Below are 27720 nucleotides of genomic sequence, written 5' to 3' on the forward strand. Positions count from 1 at the left end.
ATAGAAGACTAATGTAGCTGTACCTTTCATGGCCTGTTTGGACACAGTTCCTATTCAAGGAAAACTACATTGGTAATATCAGGGATACAAGGGGTCTTTGTTACTCAGTTTTAAAAAGTGAAATAGGCTTCTTATGCCTATCTGCATACTGTGAGCTGCATATTCCATGTTTGATTAAGTCCCTTTGTGTGCTGGATGTTCACTGTTTGCCTTAAGACTATGCATACTGAACGGAGTGGAAAGAATCCCAACTGCAGGAAATGAACTCACCAAAATGATGTGCATTTTAATAAAAAATAACATAACTAAATCTCTGTATGCTGCTGATCTGTAACATTTAAATGTTCAAAGCACTATATTTTCTAGTTACAAAGGTAAAGTGAATTCAGTTAGAATTTGACTCCTGAAACAATTGTTTGGTATTTTTAAAATTTTAAGTTATCAACTAAAATGGGTGCTAGCTTTCTCATGCCTTTAACATTCTGAATGTCTAGAACAACTTTCTAGCTCTCTCTCTTTGCTCTTGTGGCCATCTAATATTTAACATCTATGTATACTATATACCATGTTCTGTAATTCTCAAAGCAATAGTTCTGTTTTTAATTCTGCTTGAAACATTTTAAAAATTATGATAATATGGAATAAAACTTGAACAGTTAAACAAGATGGTTTTCAATGTTATGTTATAAAACAGGCATGGGCAAACTTCGGCCCTCTAGGTGTTTTGGACTCACAATTCCTAACAGCTGATAGACTGACTGGGATTTCTGGGAGTTGACGTCCAAAACACCTGGAGGGCTGAAGTTTGCCCATGCCTGGTATAAAACCTTATATTGCCCAAGCTCAGAAACTTCAGTTACCACTTGCAGCATTTCCTCATGCTAAGAATGGGATTTTGTAGTCATGATATATCTCCTTGGCTAAAATCAATGACGTTAGCCCAAGTAGATATAAGAGGACAGAGAAAACTAAAGTTCACATGGCAGCAGCCATTGCCCCTTGTAGTGATCTCATGCTGAAGTCAATTTTTATGTGTGTTTTTTTAAAAAACCCACACACATTGACGTTTGTCTAAATTCTCCTCTGCTCATGGATTATTTCTTTTCCTCTAATGATTCCCTTAGAAACCAGATCCTTGAACTTGTCCAAAAATCTCCCACTGTGTGCAATAAAACTATTCTATCTTAGTCCTAGAAATCCGAGTTGGAAAAAAACCTACTGAAGGTTTACAGACACAAGTTTTTAATCTCTCTGTAATAATTTGATAGTTCCAATTATATGTTCACTTAAAGAAGCATCAGCAGGGATTCCTTCCCGTAATATATTATAATTGTACCTCATATTTTGTTTCCATTATACAAACGTAGTGCTTGTAGTGTATCGATTTGTTTTTAAAGAGGATGAGTTGTGTGTGACGAAATCTTAACATGATTAGAACTGAATTTACGCACTGACAGGGTTCCTGTAAGTTTTAAGTATTAAGGCAACAGCTGCAGCACTTCCTATTAGTGGAAAAAGCAAATGACTTTTTTCTTTAAAGGATGTTTGCTTAAAAGGCTGAAGGAGAAAACTGCTGCCTTTCTGAAGGAACATGTGTACCAAGGTGAGTACCAGAAAATATAAATGGATTTGAGGCATCTGATGCCAGGATGGGATTGTATAGGGTAACAATTCGAGAACTATAGTGGAAGAATGTAATCTAATAATCTTTCTTTATCCTTTTTGTATTGGAATACATTTAATTTCTTGGTGGGATGGAGTGATTGTGGCAAGATAATAGTCAAAAGTATTGGTGATTCTCTTGTTCCAATCAGAGCTTGGAAACATTACCTTTTGGGCGATGGTCCCTAGAATCCCCAAGCTAGCATACTCAAAGGTCATGTTGACCTGAGAGCTGTAGTAAAAAAAATAACATTTCCAAATTCTGGTTTAAACTAATTTAGTGGTGGCTTGGTTTTGGATAATTGGGTCTTTTATAGCCTCTTCCAACATGTAAATGGCTGCAGAAATTATTTTGAAGGAACAGAACTGAGCTAAATAGCAACCTTTTCCCATTTGCTTTCTGCCTTTTTATCATGTCAAAAGCGAATTGAGACAAGTTGCCTCTAGTGTGAGAGAATCAGCCGTCTTCAAAGACGTTGCCCAGGGGATGCCGGGATGTGTTACCAACCTGCGGGGGGGCTTCTCTCATGTCTCCACCTGGGAAGCTAGGGCTGACAAACGGGAGCTCACACCATCTCATGGATTCAAACCACCAACCTTCAAGTCAGCAGTTCAGCCGACAGAAGGATTTAATCCATTGTGCCACTGTGGCTTTTTTGCTTTCTGTTTAAATTTGAGAAAGAAAGAAGATCTCACTGTTTTGTGGTATTTGACCAAGAAGCTTTATAGGTGTTCGCAACATCTGCATCTGCGGAACCTCATTGGCTCCACAGAAGCATTATTGTGTATGGATTTAAGGATCTTTGAGGTGGTATAATTCACATGGCAAGTGGCTTTGATTGGCTAGAGACATGTGATGGAATGATGACTATAAAATGTTATGGCCAAGGCTATTCCGTGGAAAACTGGTTTTGTGAGGGGGGAAACGAGGAAAGGATTGGATAATAAAATTAGGGATATGTTTTTCTTTGCAGTGGACTTGTTGCCCATTGCAACATTCTCTATATACAAAAAACAGAGTAGTTTAAACTTTATCTGGAAAAGTCCCTAGACGTCTCTGGTGTTGCCCATTGCTGGCTTGCATTTTGCAGCACAGCTGCAGTGTCAGCAACGGCCTGCTTGCCATGAGCCAGAAGTGTATTGGCACAGCACTGTAGGTCGTAACCCTGCCAGGATGGCTGGTTTTAAAAAAGAAAAACAGTTCCAGGAGAAGTCAAAGCCTGCTTTGTTCTCAAAATGTTTTATTTTTGCAGGCTAACCCAAGCAGAGCTCCATGGATGATTAAGCTCTCCTTTCTAGCAGTCCAAACTATTTGAAAACCCTGGTTTCAACTAAATCTGGAATTCAAAGGGGTCACGGTTTCACTTCATACGTGCTGTATTTTTACAGAGATTATTACTGTACTTCAATGTCTTTTCTCCCCCATGACAGACAGAGGAGGAGATGAAAGTCCAAGCACTGCTTCTTGTGTGGGCAATTACGATCCTGTGCTTGGTTTCATACACTGCAGGATTTTCCCATGGGGCCAGTCTTTCGGCTTGTACTGACATGAGGCCCAAACATATCAGAGCTCACCTTCAGAACCCACAAAATAAATATATTACCATCCACACCAATATGTCTTTTTCCCCGGGTGATAAAGTACCAGGTAAGGAATAATGACTAATAGTTATAGTTTTGGGAAAAGCCATAGAGCTGTATATACAGAGTGCAGTACAATCGTTGTATCTTAGGGATATGCAGTATGTTCCCAACCTTGTGAAAACAAGAAACCATGGATAATTGCGAGTCCTTTTAGTATGAGGGACTTCTCACAGAAGTTACCACACAGTTATCCTGGAGGACCTGGCAAATTCTTAGAATGTTATTCTCTCCAGGAATCTGCTATATCCTCCAGGGCAACTCTATAGTAGCTTCCAGCAGAAGCGAGCAATAGAATTGTCTGGAGGATGGAGAAAACCCCTAGAGAGGATTCAAGTAGGTCAAACTGTGTGTATGGGTGTTATACTGTACTCCAAGGCCAAAGACCTGTCTTTTCCAATCTGACATCCCCTCATTAGACTGCACTACACCATAATGTATGTTGTCATCCAGTATATTAAAATGTATCAGGTTAGGAAAAGCTGTTATACACAATACACAAAATTCTTCATTATGCTTTGACTTTATTGATAACATATTTCTCAGTTGCTTTTGCCTGCGGAAAATAGCCTACATTTATCAAAGTTTCCTTACTTTCTAAAAATGTTGGAGGACAACATTGGCAAGATGATTAGAAGAATGAAATCCAAATAATAATAATAATAATAATAATAATAATAATAATAATAATAATAATAATAATAATAATAATAATAATAATAATAATAATTGATGCATCCTTTTTTGGTAGCCATGCCTTTGAGGTTCAGATTTGTAGTAGCGTTTCATAATTGTGCGGTTTTCTGGCATTGTATATTTCTGCCGCTTCTGTGACTGTTCATTTGGGTTTTAATGATTCCGTAGCCCACTTGTCGATGGATGTCCAGAATCAGCAGCATCCACCGCGGTCCTTTTTATCCTGGGCGACGACCGAGCCAGTATAGACTTCGTTTGGGTTTGATTCTCCATAATGCTAATGGGTTAGGTGCTCTTAGTTCTGCTCCTCAGCTGAGGCCTCTCTGGCTTGGTTGGACCTGCCAGCAGTTACACTACCGCCAGCACAGCCCTCAGTCATCATTGAAGCAGTTAAGCCCCCCCACCACGTCAAGGTGGCACCTGCGGGGGGGTGGTGCCGTGACTCCTAAGGCCATAAACACCATCAAGGCCATAAACACCTGGGCCATACCTGTCATAAGATATACTGCTGGCATCATAAACTGGACACAGATGGAACTGGACAATTTGGACAGAAAAACAAGAAAACTCATGACCATTCATCATTCACTGCACCCTCGCAGTGATGTTGACCGGCTATATCTGCCTAGAAGATCAGGGGGCAGAGGACTCTTACAAGTCAAACAAGCAGTCAAAGAAGAAGAACATGCCCTGGCAGAATATGTAAAGCAAAGTGAAGAACCTGCTTTGATTGAAGTCAAAAATCAGAAACTCCTCAAAGCACAGCGGACAAAAAAACCAGCACAAGAAAGCCACACTACAAACTAGAGCTGACAGCTGGCACAACAAAACATTGCATGGAAAGTTCCTTGACAAAATTGAAGGAAAAGCTGATAAGGAGAAGACCTGGCTCTGGCTCACAAATGGGACCCTGAAGAAGGAGACAGAAGGCCTGATCCTTGCAGCCCAGGAGCAAGCCATCAGAACAAATGCAATTAAGGCCAAGATCGAAAAATCAGCTGATGACCCAAAATGCAGACTGTGCAAGGAAACCGACGAAACCATTGATCATATCCTCAGCTGCTGTAAGAAAATTGCACAGACAGACTACAAACAGAGGCACAACTGTGTGGCCCAAATGATCCATTGGAACTTATGCCTCAAGTACCACCTCCCAGCAGTAAAGAACTGGTGGGATCACAAACCAGCAAAGGTCGTGAAAAATGAACACGCAAAGATACTGTGGGACTTCCGAATCCAGACTGACAAAGTTCTGGAACACAACACACCAGACATCACAGTTGTGGAAAAGAACAAGGTTTGGATAATTGATGTTGCCATCCCAGGTGACAGTCGCATTGATGAAAAACAACAGGAAAAACTCAGCCGCTATCAGGACCTCAAGATTGAACTTCAAAGACTCTGGCAGAAACCAGTGCAGGTGGTCCCGGTGGTGATGGGCACATTGGGTGCCGTGCCAAAAGATCTCAGCCGGCATTTGGAAACAATAGACATTGACAAAATTACGATCTGCCAACTGCAAAAGGCCACCCTGCTGGGATCTGCACGCATCATCCAAAAATACATCACACAGTCCTAGACACTTGGGAAGTGTTCGACTTGTGATTTTGTGATATGAAATCCAGCATATCTATCTTGTTTGCTGTGTCATACAATGTCGTTGTGTCAATAATAATAATAATAATAATAATAATAATAATAATAATAATAAGTGCAGTGCCTAAAGACCTTGGCCTGCACTTTAAGACAATTGGAGCTGATAAAATTACCATCTTTCAGCTGCAAAAGGCCACCCTACTTGGATCTGCATGCATTATTCGCCAATACATCACATAGTTCTAGATACTTGGGAAGTATCCAACATGTGATCCAATACAACAGCCAGCATAGTGATCTTGTTTGCAGTGTACTAATCTTGTCGTGTATCAAATAATAATAATAATAATAATAATAATAATAATAATAATAATAATAATAATAATAATAATAATAATGGTGTACTAGGAAGAGGAAATTTGCATGGCAATTGAAATGGCTGGGGAAATTCTTATGTGAAAGATGTCTTAGAATCACAAGCTTTCAAGTTGTGAAGATGTGTCACTTATGATGGGTGGGCAATTTTTGAGACTCCTGAAGCCATATTGCCTTCCTCCCTGACTGGAAAAAAATGTGGCCCTAAATATAGTGACTTGTGCCTCCAGAAGCCTCCCGAGGTACAGATGGACGGTTTAATAAGCTTGTGCTGGACCCACAGTATGATCGATTAAATACAGGACAACCATGAGTTGTGGTCTTGAGAAGCTTTGGGGCTCCCCGTCTCTCCTGACTTAAAAGGAAAATTTCCTCTATAAAATGCATGTGACAATTTATTGACCCTAGCTCCATGCAGAATTGTGTGGGCTGGGCATGGGCCTTCAAGTTGTCTGTTGATTTATGGAAATCCCATGAGGGTTTTCTTAGCAAGGAATACTCAGAGGAGGGTTTTGCCCTTTCTTATGAAACACAGTCTGCAGCACCTGGGATTCACTGGTGGTTTCACATGCTAATGTTAAACAGGAGTGACCCCGCTTAGCTTCCAGGATTGATTCCTTAGTTTAAACTGTGTGGAAAACATAGGTATTTTACTCAAAGCAACAAGCTAGGTTCCACCTGTAAGATGCTAAAATAAGACTATAAATTTTGTTTTCATGCAGGATTGATTGCATATATGTAAGCATAAAATAAAATGCAATCTTATTTAAGCATGCCACTGAGAAATTAGCTTGCATGTAGCCTTGTTTTGAGTAAATTATCCATGTTTTTTCACACACTGTTGATGGACTGCTGCCAGTTACAGACTGTTTCTCTTTGGCCATTGCCAAAGGAGATGACTTAGCCTCCTACTGTGGAAACTCTAGGGGATGGGACTCTACTACGGTTCTAAAAATGAGAGAGCAAAGTTCCTTCTGTACATATATTACAATGCACAATTGGGGCAGAACATTTTATGTAGTTCTTGCCATTCTTATAGCAATGACCCAGATTGATTGTTAAAACCAAAGGCTGTGTAATAAGGGAAAATATGAACACAACATTCCATAAAATAGCATCAATAAAACATCACACACCATTGCTCAGCACAAGTATGACTGTTAACTTTATTGAATGGCTAGTTCCCTGGATAAATAAAGATTGGAAGCTACTAATACAAATGAATTATTTCTTTGTAAGCCATGATTTAAAGTTAGAAATTTAAAACCACCCCTTAGCTTGTATGCCAGGGCCCACAATTTTTGATGAGGTGTCACAGTCAACTGTTTTTCTCTAGTAGCCAGTGAGACTTGGATTTCTTGTTTCCTGCTCCACAAAGGCACTATGTCTGGTGATTCATTTCCTCTCCATGCTGGTTGGGAACATATGCAGGTGGAAATCAGATTATGCCTCTGCTGCTTTTTTCTTCTGCCTGCCACATGTTTGTGTAACATCTCACAGAGGAAGTCCACATGCATAGGGTCAGATGCACATATACTTTCCATGCAGTCAGGGTCTCCATTTGTGCAGAATTCATGAGCATATGGAGAATGTCCTCATATCCAAATGTGCTGATCTATGGAGGTAGGCATTGGACGTAGTGGTAGTGGGTGCAAGTCTCACTTCCACCTCCTTCATAGAATCATAGAATCACAGAGTTGGAAGAGACTACAAAGGCCATCCAATCCAACCCCTTGCTGTGCAGGAACACATAATCAAAGCTATGCAACCTCTGTTTAAAAACCTTCATAGAAGGAGACCCCACCACACTCTCAGTCAGCATATTCCACTCTCAAACTGCCCTGAGTGTCAGGAATTACATCCTAATGTTTAGATAGAATCTATTTTCCTGCAATTCTGCATCAGTCTCTAGAGCAGCAAAAAATGAATTTACCCCCTCCTCAATATAATATCCTTTCAAATATTTAAACATGTATATCATGGTTCTCCTTGCAACCGTCTCTCCCCCCAAGCTAAACAATAACATGCCAACTCTCTAAGCAGTTTCTCAGTTCACATTCTGGCTTGTCCATATCATCCAGTATAGAAATATATGACAAATGAAATACTATTTCCCCCCATCACAGAATGTATATGAATAGTTCTAAAATGCAGCTACTAAAATTTATTTATGGACTTCTGTAATTCTGTCTCCAGTCACAGTTAGGAGCACACGTGATTTCATGGGCTTTATGCTCCAGGCTCGCAGAGTACTGAATGATCAAATTGCCGGCACTTTTGTGTACATTCCTCCCGGCTCCAAGCTGTTGACCTGTTTTGAAGATGGTGACACTGTCACTCATTCGGACAAGTCACTGAAAAGAAACTTATCCTTTGTGTGGAAAGCACCAGATCAGCCCATTGGAGACATCAGATTCTTGTAAGAAGTTTTATTATTGCTAATCACTGCAATTTATTTTTTTTGGAAAAGAAGTCTTTTAGTAAAGCAACCCTTTAAAGTTGTTTAGCTATTTCTTTGCAGTATTCACTATTAATGTCAGTATCTTTTAGAATCTTGACACAGAAATTGTAATTCTGATTCCCCCCCCCCCCCTTCTATACACTGGGCATTCACTTGAAAATATTAATTGAGATGTCTCAGTTAAAATAACATCAATGTGAAATAGCTCTACAGTGCAGATGCATAGCTAGCTTAAAATAACCGACAAGTATCCACTATTGGAATAATAACAAGGTATTAAATATCATTAAACATTATATTATATACAATATGTTAATGTAAAATCCAGATAGGCAGTTACAAATCACAATAAAACTGTTGCATTCATAGTATTATACATGGTAGTTGTATTCACAATGTAATAATTTCCTTGTTTATTTCCTTTATTCTTCCTGAAGGATGAGTAGACTTCTAGTCTACAATTGGTTTCGACTACAACATAGAGTCTTCGTCTGGTGATAGGGTCTGTAAGTGTTACGTGACATTAATAAAATTGTGCAAAGAGTTTTCTGATTTAGTAAAATTAACTAATATTAGTACCGACTACTTACTCTTATTATTTAGTTCAAACAATTGAAGAATGCAGTCAATTATCTGTGAAATCTTTCATAGATAGTATGGAAAGATTTCACAGATAATTGACTGCAAGTAACATTTACAGACTCTACCACTAGTCTACTCATCCTTCAGGAAGAATTAAGGAAATAAACAAGGAAATTACTACATTGTGAATGCAACTACCATGTATAATACTATGAATGCAACAGTTTGATTGTGATTTGTAACTGCCTATTTTGAATTTACATTCATTTATTGTATATAATATGTATATAATATAATGTTTAATGATATTTAATACCTTGTTATTATTCCAATAGTGGATACTTGTCAGTTAAACCCTTGGGAACCCATATTTTCTTATATGCCTTAAAGTAACCACCAGAATGTCTTTTCCTTTTCATTTTATACAGAAACAGACTAACATTGCCATTTGTTTGAAAGTATTATCATCAACATTATTAAGTCTGATTGATTTCCTTATATAAGACAGTTTAATTTGTTTTTGTACGTTCCGGCAGGAACATAGGTACACAAACAAAAAAGAAAATTATGGGGATTGTACAATAGTGGGAAGGTTTTTATAAGTGATTAAATTCCCAGGTGCTAGCAATTGAACAAACTGTAAAAAAAAATCAATCAATCAACCAACTAAGCTGATAGAACTGTGTTTCAAGGAGGTATTTTCTAACCACTAAACACTGCAGCATCCCCACATTATAATATTCCATATGCCTGATATTGAACAATTTTCTTCTCTTTTTTCTTCTTTCTTTCGAAATTGGAGTTGTGCTCTTGCAGATTGAAGTTTGGTTAGGGATTTTGTTCAATCAGACAGAGTAGGAAATTTATTATTATAACTATTTATTTCAGAGCTGTAAATATTAAATAAGTATTTGTGTAAAACAAGCTACGGGTGCATCTACACCAGTGGTTCTCAACCTGTGGGTCCCCAGATGTTTTGGCCTTCAGCTCCCAGAAATCCTAACAGCTGGTAAATTGGCTGGGATTTCTGGGAATTGTAGGCCAAAATGAATGAATGCAGTTTGATACCACTTTAACTGCTATGGTTCAATGAAGTGGAATTATAGGAGTTGTAGTTTTATAAGGTATTTAACCTTCTCTGCCAAGGACATTATGATGTCTTAAGTGCACAAGGATGAGATTTTGATTACTTTTACTTACATTATGTATATAATCAGGAATAAAAAAATCCTTGTTACAGCCAGGGTGGTGTAGAAGTTTGAATGCTGAACTACAATTGTAGGAGACCAGGGTTTCATTTGAAACCTGCCACGTGACATTGGGTAAGCCTCTTCTGAATAAATCTTGTCAAGAAAAGGGTTGCCATAAGTCGAAGTCAACTTGAAAGCACATAGTGACAATTGTTCTGTGCTTGATATATCTTGGAGAGCTGCCTAGAATGAGAACAGGTGCTTGGGAATGGCTGCTGTTTAAGAACCAGTGTCATATACTTGGCTGAAGATTGGATTTGGACTGTTGCATCTCAAGTACTTTGACCCTCAGAAACCTGACCATAGATTTCCTAAGGACCCATGGATGATGGGATAAGAACCTGAGGTCTAACATAATGGACAAGTGAAAATGGCATGATATGGGCAGTTAAAAATGCGGTACTTAATGCTTTTTCAAATTACATTAAATATATGTGCTTGTTCCCAATTAAAGTATGATGAAGATTAAGTTTTCTTAACTATGATTTATACTCCTACCCAAAGTCTTTTTTCCAAATAGAACTGTGAAATGTAAAAAATTAATTTTTAATAAGGTGATTAAATTAAAAGATCACACTCACCAAATTGTGTTTTGTTTAGCTCCATTACTTTACTTACAGTTCTTTAGCTAAAGCTTTTGTTGTTTATTGGTTGTAATTTCAAAATAAAAAAGTGTTATGGGATAATCCTTTAATGTCCTTTGCACTCATTCTGTTTGTAGATTTTTAAAAATTCTCTTTGATTTAACCAAATGTTCTGATGATTTATTAATGGTACAGAATGACTAAACCCTTGCTTCATTTCCGTTTTTTTAAAAAACAACAACAACAACAACAACAACAACAACAACAACAAACAGTTTATCAGTCGTCCAGTCATACTTTGTTTACTGGGCACGGATTGAATCTTCCACTGTGTCACAACAAACACAAAACAAAACCGCTACAGAAAATAGGGCAGCCTCTACTGTTGTAAAGCCCATGCCTTCTCAGGAGCCTAGTGATCTAAAAGCACCACTTGCTGCAAGCAAAGGTAGGTTCTTCCTCCTCAGTCTATCTAGCCCCATTAGACATGTGCATACTGTAACAGAATTTGGATAAATTGCTTTGAAGGAACACAATTCTTAAAGTCCTACAGCCAGTTGGGCCAGTCCTTCTCTTGAAGAAGGTAATCCAACAAGGTGATCACTGTCAATTCAGTCCAAAATCCAGGCGTGAACTCAGGAGGAAGGAGGTTAAATAATCATCCATACGCTAGTGGTCTTGCTGGCTGAGGTCCCTTCCACACAGCTCTACATCCCAGAATATCAAGGCAGAAAGTCCCACAATATCTCCTTTGAACTGGGTTGTCTAAGTCCACACTCAGATAATGTGAGATTTTTGCCTTGATATTCTGGGATATAGGGCTGTGTGAAAGGGCTCTGAGAAATTCTGAAAGTTGTAACCCAAAAAAGTAACTTTCCCAAACTCTGTATGGATATGTACATTGTTTCATCTTTCTGTTTTCTTGTATTATCATATCACTTAATTTTTCAAGACTTCTACATAAGTCCCTAATAAACATCCTTAATAATGATACCTAGATCATGCCCTTATTAGTTTAGAATAGCTTGCGGTTATGCCTTAAACCCACAGTTTGAGATGCATAACCCTACAATGACATCTGGATTTGCCAAATATCCTCAGAGATGAAAGCAATAAGTGTCCTCTTTTGGCTGTTGGGGCAGAACTGGGGGAATAGAAAGGCTTTCTTGCTCAGTGCAGGTTCTTTTCTGATGTTTTTATGGTAGTCAGCTTTTTCGCTGCATGTCACTTTGGGTCTCAAGAGAGGAAAGTGGATGATGATGATGGTGATGATGATGATGATGATAATAATAATAATAATAATAATAATAATAATAATAATAATAATAATAATAAACAAAGTGTGGATAGTCAATGTTGCAATCCCAGGTGACAGCAGAATCGACAAGAAGCAACTGGAAAAGCTTATACGATATGAGGATTTAAAGATCAAACTGCAAAGATTCTGTAATTTAAACCCATTGCTCCGAGTCCTAGTCTCCAGGGTCGTAGAAAATAAGCCTGCTCCTTCTTTCCTCTGTCCTATTTCTATTTTGTTTTTACTACCGGTATTTGCTTTGGTGTGGGAGACGAATTTTGTGGGGTTATTTATACCTGACTATCATGCCTCCTCTCAACCTTCTCTTCTGCAGGCTAAACAGACCCAGCTCTTTAAGCCTCTCCCCATAGAGCATGGTCTCCAGGTAGGCAGGGTAGAGTCACAATATGCTCATATTCTTCCTAATGCTACAAGCTGCCTGATTCCTCTTTAAAGAAACTGTCAACTCTTGCTATTTCATTGGCAATCAACCTGTTTACCCCTGAGAGTTACATTATGGAGAGACCATATGTCAATGGTAGAGCATGGGTTTTTCTTTTTTTAATAAATGGCTATAAGGTAAAAAAAATAAAATAAAATGAAAATCTGAAGTTTTGCAGAATTACTGTTGCTCAGGGAAGATTAACCTCTAGAACTTTTTGGACTAATCCATTGGCCCCAGACAATGTGAAAATGTTGAGAATTGTAATCTCAACATTGATCTAATACATCTAGATCAGTACTGGCTATTTTCAGTCTTCTTCTACCTTTGACGAAATGAGACGGGATGCTATGTTCCCAAAAAGGGTGAAATCACTTTCCTCAGTACAATGGCATGATTTGAACGTCATTACTATCTTCTTCTGGTTCTCTATAGTGCCATTGTGCTTATGTGTCTTATGATTCTACTTTTTATCTGATCCAGTAAGTCAGATATACTCCTAATACGAGTTTGCACTAAGAAAGATTTAAGTAAAATGTGTCTAACAATCTTTAAATATTCTCGGTGTTACATTGTTAACATTTGCCTTTTCACTTCTAGAAAGTACTACACTTGACACTCAGGTGTCACCATTTACACCTAGCAGCCAAACGTGGGTTGCAGCAACATTGGTTTTCGATCCAGTTTATAGCGGACAAGAAGTCTCTGAGCCCCATGAAAATGAGAGGCTTCTATCTCAGTTCCTTGCAGACCTGGTTACTTCACAACCTAACAGCCACAGCGGAAAAAGACCAATTAATGGAAGTGACACCAATGGTGATCTCACACTGGAATCATCACTTCAATTCCGGGATCTCAGCTTCATTGCTCAAAATTATTCCTCCAGCAACAGCTCCTACAATGGGTACTGTGTTGTCATAGCATGTCACATTTTACATACAATTATTTCACAAAGATTTAGGAATATTGGATTTGCCAAACATGGCATGGTCCTATGAGATTCTGTATGCTTATATCTTGACGTTTCTCTCTTATACGCTGCTTGTGTTTTAAGTGTATGCATATTTCATGTGCATTGTACTGTACATGTTATACTCGTAGAACTCAGCAAGACTTACTCGCTGAATACAGGGATGTGTTGTCAGTTTTAATACCAGAGCAATTATTGTGCAACACCTTCAAATATCTATGGCCCCTTCAACATGGTTGAATAAAATCCCACATTTTCTGCTCTGAACAGGAATATATGGCAATGTGGACTCAGATAACCCAGTTCAAAGCAAATATTGTGGGTTTTCTGCCTTGGTGTTCTGAATGGCTGCGTGGAAGGGCTCTATGATACTGTCCAAACATAGAGCTGGCAAAAGTAGGTGTAGGGATCATGTGCCCTTCAGTTGCTGACCTATACATCCTAGCAATCTTAGCCAGTGATAGTGAATGCTGGGAGCAACAATAAAACATTCTGGAGACTATTGAGGTAGTCATCCACTCCTATGAGCTTCATTTCCATTTATTGCATAACATTCCTCTCAACAGCAGGTGCATCCAGAGCTCAGCACATCCAATCAGTTTCAATGGTTTTCATGTAGTGTCTATCACATCTGATGCTGAGGGAGGTGCCTTTTTATGTGAGATTTGGGCTGGAGTAAGAATTCCCTTCACTCAATCTGCAGACTATAGCTCTCCCATTGTCCGCTGTACCTGATATTAAATTGCTAATTACATTGCATGTAATTACTGTAAATCCTAAACAAGAAATAAGGTGTGTTTCATGCCTGTGACTTCTAAAAATATATTTCAGATATAACAATATTCACATTGAGTTTGACAAATACTTAAAATCATGTCTTGTTTAGGTGTTATGAAAAGCTGCTCGCTAAGTAGCAGTGTTTTTTGAGAATGAATCAAGATCCTTTATAAAAAAATGCTGTCAATACATTATATTTATAAAGATGTGTGGGTGAGCTGTGAAGAGCCTGTTCACTCATTGATTCATAGAGGTGTCAAAATTGTGACTGAAAGAACTGAATGTTAGCACCAAGGAGACCTCTTGATTATTGCAAAAAATCTGTTCTCAAAATGGTTTGATATTCTCAGATACTGCCTGCTAGTTAAGGAACTTTTACATCACCTGAAATTTTACAAAACTTAGGATATCTGATAAATAGAAAAGAATGATATCTTATAATAAAAAATAATAAACTTTATTTCTCGATCGCCCTCTCTCTCCAGAGGGACTCAGGATGGTTAACATACATATAAAACAGCAAACATTCAATGCTACAACTTTATTTATTTATTTATTTATTTATTTATTGGACTTGTATAACCCTACTCCCAATTTGGCTCGGAGCGGTTTACAAAATAGATAAAACAATACAGTTAGCTTTAAATATTGCTTAATATTAAAAAGTATCAAAAAGTATAAAATAATAATAACATATTCATTATAGTAAAAATTCCAAATTATTAAAAACAATACATTTAAACATAACAGTCAGGAAAAACATTATTGCACAGTGCATATATCTGAAATGAATTAAATGACCAAACTGCAGAAAATGTTCGGCATTTGTTATCAATTGCAAAATATAGCAACAAGGCATCAGAAGTGTTTTCCCTTCCATGTCATTCCAAAGTTAGTCCAAAGATTAAAAATCTGTATCAAAATAGTCAGAACTGACTTTAATTAGTTGCCTGAGGACCCCCATCAACGTTGTCATATAACACAGTTCCAAACTGCATTACATGGTCACTGTAGATGCAGTACAATGCAGTTAAACTGCATTATAGGCAGAGCCGGCCCTAGGTATTTTTCAAGTGTAGGCGAACAGAATTTTGGTGCCCCCCCCCCCAAAAAAAAACAATCACTGAAAAATAAAAGTGTTGGATAAGCGAAAATGTTTGATAATAAGGAGGGATTAAGGAAACGCCTATTAAACATCAAATTACATTAAGATTTTACAAATTAAGCACTAAAACATCATGTTTTACAACAAATCAACAGAAAAAGCAGTTCAATACCTTGCGGAGGCAGGGCGCAAGAGACAGGAGTTGCCTCGATGGCACCCCCAACAAGATGGCGCCACAGGCAAATGCCTAGTTGGCCTGGTGGTTGAACCGCCTCTGATTATAGGAATCTACATTGGCTATGTAAAGCACTTTTAAACTGTGTTATAGGACAATGTTGATGGGGTCTGAGACAGAACAGCAAATGTTGCTGCCATACATCAAATTCAAGGCATGTAATACTCAAAGCCAGCCAAATTATTCTGGCATATGAGTCAGAAAATCCTACAAGTATCTCCCCATTACCAACAAAACTCATATAACTATAGCTTAACTAACAATCTGTTATCCTTTTATGACACTCAAAATCTGCTCCCTCTGCTGAGATCTACGCATAGCCCACTATTATTAGAAAAAAGACTGAAAGAAGGAAGTTTTTTACATTTGTCACAATTCAAGGCATGAAGCTGGCTTCAGCAGAAAGCAAGATACAATTGTGAACAAGTGCAAAAATGCAAACATAGGATTAAGATGCAGTGGCAACCTTCTTTCCGCCTTCACCTGAATAAGCCTTGTAGGGATTCCAGTGGCAGTTAGGAATGGGCATGATGAATGCAAACTGAATGAATTTATATGGTGCAGAATTAATTTATGCTTTTCTCCCCAACATTTTAGGACTGAAAATATTTCAGCTGTTCCTGTGTCACTGCTGTGCTTGACATGTAAGGAAGGCATGGAGGTAAGCACTGGAAGATCATGTTTGGTTTTGTAGCATTCAGCAACTTCTCGGCAACTTCATAATACATTCTAGCTCATGTTAGGAGTCTAATCCAATAGAAATATTTATTTGAGGTGAATTTTGGAGTATTTAGGTGTTGCTGTAAGAAGGTCCTCCGAAATGCATGTGTCAGGGCTCAGACTGCATTGTAATAGGTGGTTTGCTCTTCTCCACACTTGCATGTCCTGCGAGTATCTCTGTAGATATTAGAAAACTATTTCTTGATTAAAGGTGTAGGCGTGCTGGCTGATACCCGAACAGGGAATAGGCCAGAGATGTCAATGCCTTGATCCAGAAGCAACTTGCAACTGTGAACTAAAAATGCTATTTATTACCTAAGTGAACACCTTTCTAGGTTTTCTTTGAGGACACTTGGTCAAGCTCTGCCAGAAGTAGACCATAGAATCACACTGGAGGACTCAGAGATTCCAAAAGAGGTCTCTCAAGGAATATCTCGGTCCTTGAACATGACTTTATGACCAACATTCAGTGGAAGTTGACCATAAAAAAAAATATATCCTGGAGCATTTTAATCAAATCCATGAATGATCAAATCCACAAAAGTCAAACCCACAAATGTGGAGACTGGAAAGACAAGCTGTATTATGAAATACATAGGTAAACTGTACACATAGCATCCCATAGCTCTAAATAGAGCTTCTTAGATTCCAATTATGTACAGGCTGTTTACTGTAATGACTATGGTAATGATTAGTTCTATAAGAGAGTAATGAAAGACTCACAAGTAATCACTGCAATACAAATGTCATTGAACTAATTGAGTTCATATTAAATTTGCTTTTGGATAACAACAACGCAGTGCTGTGGGCTTTAAAACAATGTATAGCTGCATTCCCTTTTCTTGGCTGGTAAAAAAGTTCCCTGCTGTTCTTGCAGTTTCCAAGAGACTGGGCTACCTAGCCTTGAATTAAAGGAAAATTATTTCTATTGACCCCAGGATAGAAGTCTTTTGCATTGAAGGAAACCCATGCTTTTATTTGAAAGTTTGTCCTCCTCAGGCCAACCAAGCGTATTATTTTATTTTACCCTTCAAAGCCTGTTGAGCATATTTTGACACATATAGGCTCTACTTGAGGTAATTTAATATCTCTTGGTGAGTATGCTTTGCAAAAGAATCCCAAAACTAAAAAAACTTGCTGAGTTTAATTGGTTGCAAAATTTGTGAGACTCTGAAGCAATTAATTCTATCTACAATGCAATGGCCTTTAAACATAGTCATGTTCCAAGCCATATATCAAAAAGAAGCGTATTCAATAGATTCTCCATTGGGATTGGTAGATGCTTGAGAGTTACTGCTGAAATAGCGTGAATACTATATCCCATACTATACCATAAACTCTGTATTAACTTGATATTGATATTGAAATGCAGTAATTCAAAGTAAATTAAAACAAATGAAGTCAAACTTAATGTAACATTTCTGCTAAAAATGATTTTATTAAAAAGTTTATTTACAGTATTATTTCTTCAATTTTTTGGTCAGTTGCTCAAAAGTTCTGGTTGCTTAAGTTTTGGTTAACTGAGAATCTACCGTGTGTTGATTTTCTCCAGTGGCGCAGCGGGTTAAACTGCTGAGCTGCTGAACTTGGTGACCGAAAGGTCGGTGGCTTGAATCAGGGGAGCAGGGGGAGCTCCCACTGTTAGCCTCAGCTTCTGCCAACCTAGCAGTTTGAAAACATGCAAATGTGATTAGATCAATAGGTACCGCTCTGGCAAGAAGGTAATGGCGCTTCATGTAGTCATGCCGGCCACATGACTTTTGAGGTGTCTATGGACAACGCTGGCTCTTTGGCTTAGAAATGGAGATGAACACCACCCTTCAAAGTTGGACACAACTATAACATCAGGGGGAACCTTTATCTTTACCTTTAAGGTGACCAAATGTAGTAGGAATCATGCAGCTTTCCAGATGTTGTTGGACTGCAACTTCCATCATATGTCCCTAATGTTTGGGTTCACTAGAAGCTACTGGGATTTGCAGTCCAGTTTCACCAGGAATGCAAGATGAATCATATTTATAATGCAGAGTAAAGCTAAAACACTGGAGTCATCTCAAGAGAAACTTCACAGTGTACAGAGAAAAGCTATGTGAGTAGAAGACTGTAGGATTCTTGCTAATAGGTTGGATAAGTGGAAAGCTGGCTAATTCACAGCTGATTGTGAGCTTTAAGTACAATATCAGTGTGGGATTTGGTCCCCCCCCTCAATTCCAAAATCTATGGATGCGCCAATCCTATTATATAAAATGTCATGGTAAAATAGTTTCTCCTATATAAAATCGAGGTTTTTTTTATTTTTTAATCAATATTTTCAAGACATGGGTAGTTGAATCTGTGGGTGCAGAATCTGCTGATTTTTGGGGTTGGCTGTAGCAATTTAACTTGCTTCAGTATATTGAAGCATGAATGCTGTTCTCATTTATTCCAGTTAGAGGGCAGTAGATGCTCTGAAATTGTTCTAAGTTTAAACACTTTTGCATAGACTTTTTAACAATGCCTTATTATGTGGACACTTAAAAGTTTGTTGCGTTCCTGTTGTACATGTGTTTTTCAAGAAATATTCTCTAAAAAGAAATGCTGCTTAGTATTTTCATTAACAGGGCTGAAGATATATTTTCTATAAACTGTATGCATGTGAACAGGATTGTCAACTGGGTTATACCGCGTACTAGCTGAGTGCAGTGTGATGGCCAAAACCAGCCTTGCGGCACACATCTTTCAACAAAGTGAAATTGTTAGGGGAAAGGGAATATTCTGGTGATTATGGATGCCTCTGAGCATTGCTAACTGAAGTACTTGACCCATCTACCTAAGAGCAGAGTCTGGCTCCTTCCACACAACTGAATAAAATCCCACATTATATGCTTTGGACTGGAATGGCAATGTGGACTGAGATATCCCAGTTAAAAAGCAGATATTGTGGGCTTTTCTGCCTTGATATTCTGGATTATATAGCTGTGTGGAAGGGCCCTCAGAGCCTCTTCATCAACCCCGGGCAGTCTACTGGGTGCTAAAACCATTCCTTGCTTTCTTATGCCAGATCAAAACATGACTTTGGTGTCTAATTAACTTTTCAGCAGGAGCTGCACATGGTTTTAATCATTTTAGCATTTTAAATGTTTTAACCTGTTTATTGTTCAAATTTGGACCACCCATATGCAGTATTTCATTTATTTCTTATATACATATTGTGTTACTGCCACATTGCCTTTAGATCTTATGATAAAGAGAGAGATATAAATATTTAAACAAACAAACAGTATGAACATATTGTTGTCATTGTGTGTCTTCAAGTTGTTTCAGGCTTATGATGACCCTAATATGCCTAAATATCCTAAAGGCATATGATCTTGTCTATATTGGAAGAAGAATCAGCCCTGTTTAGTAATTGGCTAGGAGACCGCCAACAAATATCAGGTGTGGTAGGCTATATTTCAGAGGAATGAACTGGCAAAAACCACCTCTGAGCAGACATTACCTAAGAAAAATCCCATGAAATTCATAGTGTCACCATAAATTGACAGAAGACTTGAAGGAACACACATACACACAAGGTGAACCTATTGTGGTATTTCTTCCTCTGAGAGTGAGAGAGTGCACCTCTATACGAATTAGCTATAAACAGTTCAAGCAGAGGGAAATTAAAATTCTTATTCTGCTGAGCAATAGCCAGGACTCTGGGTATTTCTTTCTACTAGCAATGTTCTCAGTAGCAGTAGCTGACAGCTGCTACAACTATCATTTACAATGTTTTGTGCCTGTGATATTAAACCTGCCCAGAGGATTTTCAGTTAAAATGGGATAAAATTATTAGGGAAAGGATATCTATTGTCATGTCCTATGAATAGTAAGTATGGATGGTTAGATGACAATAAAACTTGGAAAATTTACATTTTTCAACTACAACTCCCAGCTCTTGTGATTGCTTCATGGAGCTTGACTGTCTGAGGCTCAAAAACATCTCTTGATGCTGCCAATGGCATGAAGTAGTTTTCCTCTCCCATAGTTTTGTTATTTCATATTCTGAATATCAAGGTATACTCAACATAAATGATAAATTTCACCATGCTGATCTCCAGTAAAATCCCTGAACATTTTGCGACATGATATCGCTGAATTTTGGAATGTGAGTAGGAGTTTGAAGGCAAAAGCCAATTAAAGATAATGTGCAAAACCTTCCAAGGGTTGCATTTGGAATGGCTTATTCATTGCATCGGCCAATATGTACCTAGTGAATTTCTTGGCAGAGTGAGGACTTGAACCTGATTTACTCCAGTCTATCCAATGCACCACATTGGAGCTTTAATTTTGGTCTCAATCAAAGAGATTAAAGCAGGATACATACATATATATATATATATATATATATATATATATATATATAATAATTTCATTTTCTTATATTTGTTAGGGAATGCTTTTGACTTAAAAATCTAGATAGCCCTTATTCAAGGTAGCTGTTTTGACCATATAACAAGAAACAAGAACTCATTCTCTGCCTTTATTGGACCAACCAAAAGGGGCAAAATACATCATATACCTGTTTTTGAAGCTTCACAGCTTTTTGGGGGAAGCAAAAGATAGATGGTGAAAAACACAGGAAGAGTGTGAAATAATTGTGGACATGTGTTTACATTTAAGTTGTGATGGTATAGGGCAGTGGTTCTCAACCTGTGGGTCCCCAGGTGTTTTGGCCTAAAGCTCCCAGAAATCCCAGCCAGTTTACCAGCTGTTAGGATTTCTGGGAGTTGAAGGCCAAAACATCTGGGGACCCACAGGTTGAGAACCACTGGTATAGGCAGTGTATTAACTGAGCCTAAGCCAGTGGGGAAAACTGAATTCTTCTATGCTATCTCTTCCCAGGGACTCTGATACTTGGCTAGGAAGGCCACAAAATGAGGACACAGTATAACATTACTTTTATGAGCTAAGCTTTCTTACTAAAATGACAATTCTTTGTGCTTATCTCTTATTACTCAGCTGGTAGCCCAAGAAAATTAATTATCCTTTGCTTTTTCCTCCATATCATCTGGTATTGCTCTATGACTTTACTTTCAGTAGCTTTCAAGGAATGGTGTACAGTTTTGGTGAAAGAGTTGCCTGATGGAAAAAGCAACACATTCCAGTAGGCTAATGAGTTCCATTCTCACTAGATAGCTTTTGTCCTGTTATGTCCAATTAAAGGACATAACGTAATTCTTGGGCAAAATAAGGCTTCTGTTCTCAATATGCACTTAATCTCTTTGTTTTTAAGATACCTTCTGAAAAAGCTGAGACAAGTATAAGCAAGCCTATTCCACCCATTACAGCTTCTGTCTTGATCCAACTTGGGGATTCTCCAATGCTTGCAGACATGGGGAAGATACCAGGGGATTTATCTATTGAAGAGGATTTAGATGTCCACCAAATGGCAGAGAAGCAACCAATGACACAAAATGCATCAGCAAAATTCCTGCCTCAGGCAGAAGTCACGACCTCTCCGCAGGAGGAAAAAGGCAAAACGGATATTTCTGGGAACATCCCTCTGAAGGTAACAAGAAAGGCCAAAGCTACTGTTTCAAGAGGAGGAGGAAGAGGAGGAGGGCCAGAGAAAGAGCCACAGCTGGTAGCTGCTCAACTTGGTGTTCTCCTTGGATGTTCTGCTGTCCTTGGCATGGTGTTGGCTATCACTTTACGGTGCATCCATTCCCAGTATTGTCACAAGCGGACTGAAGTCTCCTTTAGTGAGCCAGACAGCAATGTCATTGCACTTCAAGAGAATGGAGAGATGATGCATTTCAGAAAGATACGAGAAAACAGCTTTGTCTTGGTACAGGCAGAGTACAACTGGATCAGCCCATCAGGCAGTGGGAAAAAAGCTGCAATCTAGTTTCTAGAGAGCCTCCCGCTTTCCCCCTCACCTGCACTTATAGGTCAGGTAGCTAGGGTAAAAATGAGTAAGAACACAGGAGACAAAAATAGTTGCATATAACAATCTAAGCAAAAAATACTCAATGTATGCATGTTTTGGTTACAGTACAGATGCATCTTAACTACTCTACAGATGTTTTGAAATGTAGATGTTCTTAGTTTCAGAGATCATGAAAATATGAATAGACATTTTGTTCAAAGTGTTATCTACCCTTAGTGCAATTAATATTGCATACCTGCTCATTAAATGGAGTTGTTGTAGCCATTACATTTCCTTTGTTGCCTTAAGGTGCCATCAGAAATAGAAATCCTTCTTCTGCAATTGTGCGTCACCTCCTATTTAGTCTCAGTGAAAAAAGTTTCTGCTTCTCTCGTTCTTCTTTTTCAGACAAACAGAAGCTCTTATCCTACTTCTCACTTAGGTTGTGATGTCTTTGGTTTGGTGTGTGATATTTCTCAAATCGGTCAAATGTTTGCCACTTCAGCTAACTTTTCTCTTTTACAAAGCAGAATAGAACAACACTGGCAAGTTTTTTTTAAAAAAAATTGATCATAGGATGCAAACACTGGCTGACTGTATTGTGAATTGATCTGTAGGAAGGAAACAAAGACACAGCCAGTGCCACCTTTTGGGAGAGGACATGGGTCCCCATCAGGTGTAAATGGAGAGAAAGCTTCTCTAGCCATTTGCACCTTGATAAGTTGGCTTGTTTAATCCTCACAGCCAGCATTTGCTTTGTTTTTTACTTTGGGTCACTTCGATACAGCTATTGGAAGGAAAAAAATGTTTATTGAAAAGCCGCGTGACCTAAGATCAGTTTGATAAAGACCAGAAGTGGCCCTGTCACAACTTTTGCAGCATTTTAGCACTCTGCAATGTTACAAGGAAACTTTCTTTTTGAGGACATGTTATAGAAAGCTACTTCAATGGCCTTGGCTCAGTATGACATAATGTAAAAAAAAATCCAGTTTGTTCATGGAAGGTTGTTTACCTTTATGCTTTGAATAAGCTCCATATATGCTAGTAGTATATATGATGAACCTGTTTTCTGTTCTTTAGATTGGCAAAATGAAACTATTAACTCTTAAAGAGGAAAATGGTAATACATTTAGGGTAATCTATGGAATTGTCAACAGGCGACTTGAAAGCACATACACACACATGCAGGAGATCATACAGTTGGAAAAGACCGCAAGGGCCATCAAGCACAAACCCCTGCAAACAGGAATACACAGTCAAAGCATTGGCTTTTTAAACTGCCTTACTGTTGACTCATGTTTAGTTTATGGTCTACTAAGACTCCTAGATCCCTTTCACATATACTTGCTAATAACTTCAATTTTCTTGAGATATGTTGTGTCCCCATATATTTTTCTATTACAGTTTATGTATATGTCATTCTACCTCATCACACAAGGAGAAATTGGCATCCTAGCACGCTGCCAAGATGCCTCCTCGGAGCCCACCAGATGCCATCACACAACATACGGTAACTGCCATTGGGGCTTCGTGGAGGAAGCGTCCTGACATCATGGCAGGGCGCTTCCCCTGGAACATGGGAGGACAGAGGATAGGGAAGAATGTGGGTCTGAGTGGGCATAAAAGATTTCTTGGCCAGAGGATTAGTTAAAAGGGTTATGCCTGTGTATACTTAAATAAGTTTGTTCTCTTGATCTGATCTCCCAAATCCTGATGGAAACCTTACTCACCTACACTCCTACTACATATCACCATGCAGCTGATGCCCACCCCCTAATATTGTCACAATTGTGAATATGGAACAGGTAGCTAGATTTACTCATCCATAACTGTTTTGCATTCACAATCATGACTTAGTGAAGCAAGGTTCCATTGAAGTTAGGGTCATAGAAGTGTTACAATACGGACTGCAGCTATCATGCTACTTTCTCCACAGTCTTAACTTATTAACTTATCCACCTTTCGATCTCCATATGCAACACTCGTAAGAGCAAATCTTTTAATCCAAATGAAGTAAAACTATATTGAGAATTTAAACTCAAAGTGTAAGATACTGCATCTTGCCTAGATTATTCTTAGTAACAGAATTATAGATTTTGGTCCCTATAAGAGATTCCACCTTTAGAGGGAAATGGACAAATAAACCAGCAAAATTTGAGAACACATTCCTTTGGAAGCTAACTATTCCAAAACCTTGCATGGAAAACAATTCAAGTCATTAATAAATTGCTAGTAGTATTGTGAAGGGCAAATAAGTACAAAGTTTACAAAAAAGAAAGGGCTGATGAAAATACACATTTAGTGGGATAATTTAGATTTGATTATTGATTCATAGGAAAAGTGATGGATTCAGCTATCAATCTATCATCTATATCTATCTATCTATTTTTAATGCTTGGTAAAGACAGGGTGGGGGGAAAACGTGGTTTCAATTGAGCTTTTCTCCTCTAGGTTAATAGAAAAAAACTTTGTGTAACCCACAATAGTTCTGTTGCTTAATTTTAAAAGCTGCCTATATTCAATGCATTGTTAATGCAATCCTTAATTAACTGAGAAAATAGGTCAACAAGCTGGTAAATATTTAAACAACTATCACATTTCATTTAAAAAGTTTGCTATGATGGCTTAGCAGTTTATGAATAAATTACTAATTCTTATGTCCTCCTGCAGTATTTCTCTGTCTGTCTGTGTTTAATAATACTAGATTGTTATCACTTGGGATTCTTTTTTCGCTTTTAAAAAAAGAAGCCATCAGCATTGCTTGTTCCCATCTTAAATAGAGAAGGAAAGACACGGAACCTGATCAGGCTGGTTCTCTTATAGTTTGCTCAGGCATGTCATGTAACACCCATATTGTGCTAATCTAGGCGTCTCTGAGGACTATTCAGTGGCCTAGGAGTTTAGCAAAGAGGGGGCAAAACTGCAATTAGTGCTTGCCCAGATGAAAAAAAAGACTGTTTCCCATTTTTTCATGGAGCCACTCACTCACCAACAGACCATCTTCTTGCTCTTTGTTTTGTTAACTAAACTTTCTGTTTAGGTGGGTTTTAAAAAAACAAACAAAAAAAACAAGGCAGCAGTTTTCTGCACAAAATAACATACGTACCCCAAAGGAAGTAGATGCTTCAAAGGGTTGGATTTTTGGGACTGGACTAAGAACCCTACTTCCTTTCAAGGTACCATTGGATGGCATGCATGTGTTGCAGCAATCTTGAAAGTAAGCAAGTGTTCATCTGGTTGGTACCTGGGAGATTTTATGTATGTTCCTTTGAAGACTTAATGGTAGAAAGCTAGAGGCTCATGGAAAACTCTGTATTCATAGAGTAATCTCACTGGCAGGAGACAAATGGGCCATTCAGGTGGAGTGCCAGGTACATGTTTGGAGATGCAGAAACCTTTCTTTAAAAACAATTAAGGACTTAATATATTTATGCAGTAGAGTCTCACTAATCCAAGCCTCGCTTATCCAAGCCTCTGGATAATCCAAGCCATTTTTGTAGTCAATGTTTTCAATATATCATGATATTTTGGTGCTAAATTCGTAAATACAGTAATTACATCATAACATTACTGTGTATTGAACTACCTTTTCTGTCCAATTTGTTTTATAACAGGATGTTTTGGTGCTTAATTTGTAAAATCATAACCTAATTTGATGTTTAATAGGCTTTTCCTTAATCCCTCCTTATTATCCAAGTTATTCGCTTATCCAAGCTTCTGCCGGCCTGTTTAGCTTGGATAAGTGAGACTCTACTGTATTGCATCATTTATTGTGGGATTTAAGGTTTTATATAAGAGAGTTCTGTGGCAAGGTCCAAAAAATACTACAGGCAACTTTCAAATCAAAGATACAATTAGAACCTGCATTATTTTTATTGGGATTGCCAAATAAACAAAATCACTAAACTAGAAAGTAGAGTACTACGTGATAATTCCAGCATGGATAGAGCTGCTCACTCACCAACTGTCCAACAGTTTAAGCAGGCTAAAACATATTAACACAAGTTGAGATGACCTAATAGCCTGCAACAATTAACACCTATGTACACGTACATTTAATTCCCAAAGGCTTTAATAAAGCATTCCTGACTTGGCACAGGAATTAAACCAACATCGGCACCAATTTCAGTTCACGAAAGCCCACTAGTGAACTTTAGCAAATTGCTGTAGTTCAGTCTTAGAGGAAAACAACAGCATATCACATCAGAGTCAACTTGATGGCACAAATAACAAACAATTCCAGTCTGAGCTTTGCAAAAGTTGGTGTGCAGGCTACTCTTGGCAGTCGCCTGAGTAGCAAGCAATTCATCCTTCTAATGTATGGTTTTAAAGATAACTAAAATTCAATAGTGGAAGATTTTAGTTCTAAGGAATAGTTTTGATATGAAACCAGAGGCTGGGCTATGTAGGCATTGGTCTATTTAAGTTTCACTGGAACTAGTGAGGCAGTTGCAAATTTTGAAACAGAAATGACTGTCATCATAACTATGATCCAAGCACAGTCTAGTAACCAATCTATTTGCAACAGCTGTTGGTTACAGAAAAGTGAGTAAGCAAAGGATGTTGAAGCCAAACAAGCATCGGATGAGCTTTTTGAGTGCTCAGAGGATGAGGAAGGGGATGATGGGTTGCAACCTGCAATTTCTGAAGAATGTGTGGAAGATAGCAGAGCCGGAGAGAGATGTTTTGGAATCTCCAGACTGTTCCCAGGCAATGGAAGAAAGTGATATCAATTCCCTTGAGAATAGGTCTGAGTGGCCTTCAGAGGAGACTGTGGGAAACAAAGGTTTTTCCAGGTCAAGTCACCTTGAAATTAGGAGGCAGTATGTAAGACAAAGATGAACTCATTTTTCTCTGAGGCATAGAGGTAAGGAGAGAAAAGGCAGGTGTGTGCGAAGTGATGTCATGGGGTGTGTGTGTGTGCGATGAGGCCTTTTAAGTGGTTTCTGAGCTCTCAGGCCTTTAGTGGGAACAACGTTGTAAAAAGGGGAAACAGCTCTCGGGTTCTAGTCCTAAATTCCTGGTTCCTGTATTTCAAGATTCTTGGTTTGATTCCTGTTTATGACTTCATGTTTTTGGAGGTTTTGCCTTTCTTGTGTTCCTGTTTTCATGTTGATTGATATAACTTTTGAACAATATCCTGCTTAAGAACTCTTTTTTGTGTTAACTCAAGTCTCTGTGGATTGCTTTTTGATGCCTTGATTCGAAAGCTGATCAACTCTTTATCTCGCTGGGAATTACTTTTTTGTACTTTTGGTGCTTCTTTTATGACTTGTCTTTTTTCTTTTATACTTATTCACTAATAAACTTTTACTTATTGGATTATCTGAACATTGTGTGGTGTTGGGTAAAAAGGTGTTCCAGGGCTACAGTGCAACAAAGGGCAATGTGAATATTAGCAAGCTGGACTTTGACTGAATAGTACTGAGATGGTGTA

At 38.2% G+C, this 27720-nt stretch overlaps 1 protein-coding gene across 1 annotated transcript; it reads left to right on the forward strand.

Annotated features, from left to right (window-relative positions):
- The first annotated feature begins 1407 nt into the window (after positions 1 to 1407).
- Positions 1408 to 27610, forward strand: reeld1 (reeler domain containing 1). Its single transcript, XM_062981529.1, has 6 exons — positions 1408 to 3310; positions 8167 to 8389; positions 11123 to 11345; positions 13135 to 13490; positions 16271 to 16334; positions 21648 to 27610. Exons 1-6 carry the CDS (start codon positions 3106 to 3108, stop codon positions 22260 to 22262), a joined length of 1686 nt encoding a protein of 561 aa, XP_062837599.1. The 5' UTR covers positions 1408 to 3105; the 3' UTR covers positions 22263 to 27610.
- The last annotated feature ends 110 nt before the right edge of the window (positions 27611 to 27720 follow it).

This window comes from Anolis carolinensis, chromosome 5 (assembly GCF_035594765.1).
Source record: "Anolis carolinensis isolate JA03-04 chromosome 5, rAnoCar3.1.pri, whole genome shotgun sequence".
In the NCBI taxonomy this organism is placed as follows: Eukaryota; Metazoa; Chordata; class Lepidosauria; order Squamata; family Dactyloidae; genus Anolis; species Anolis carolinensis.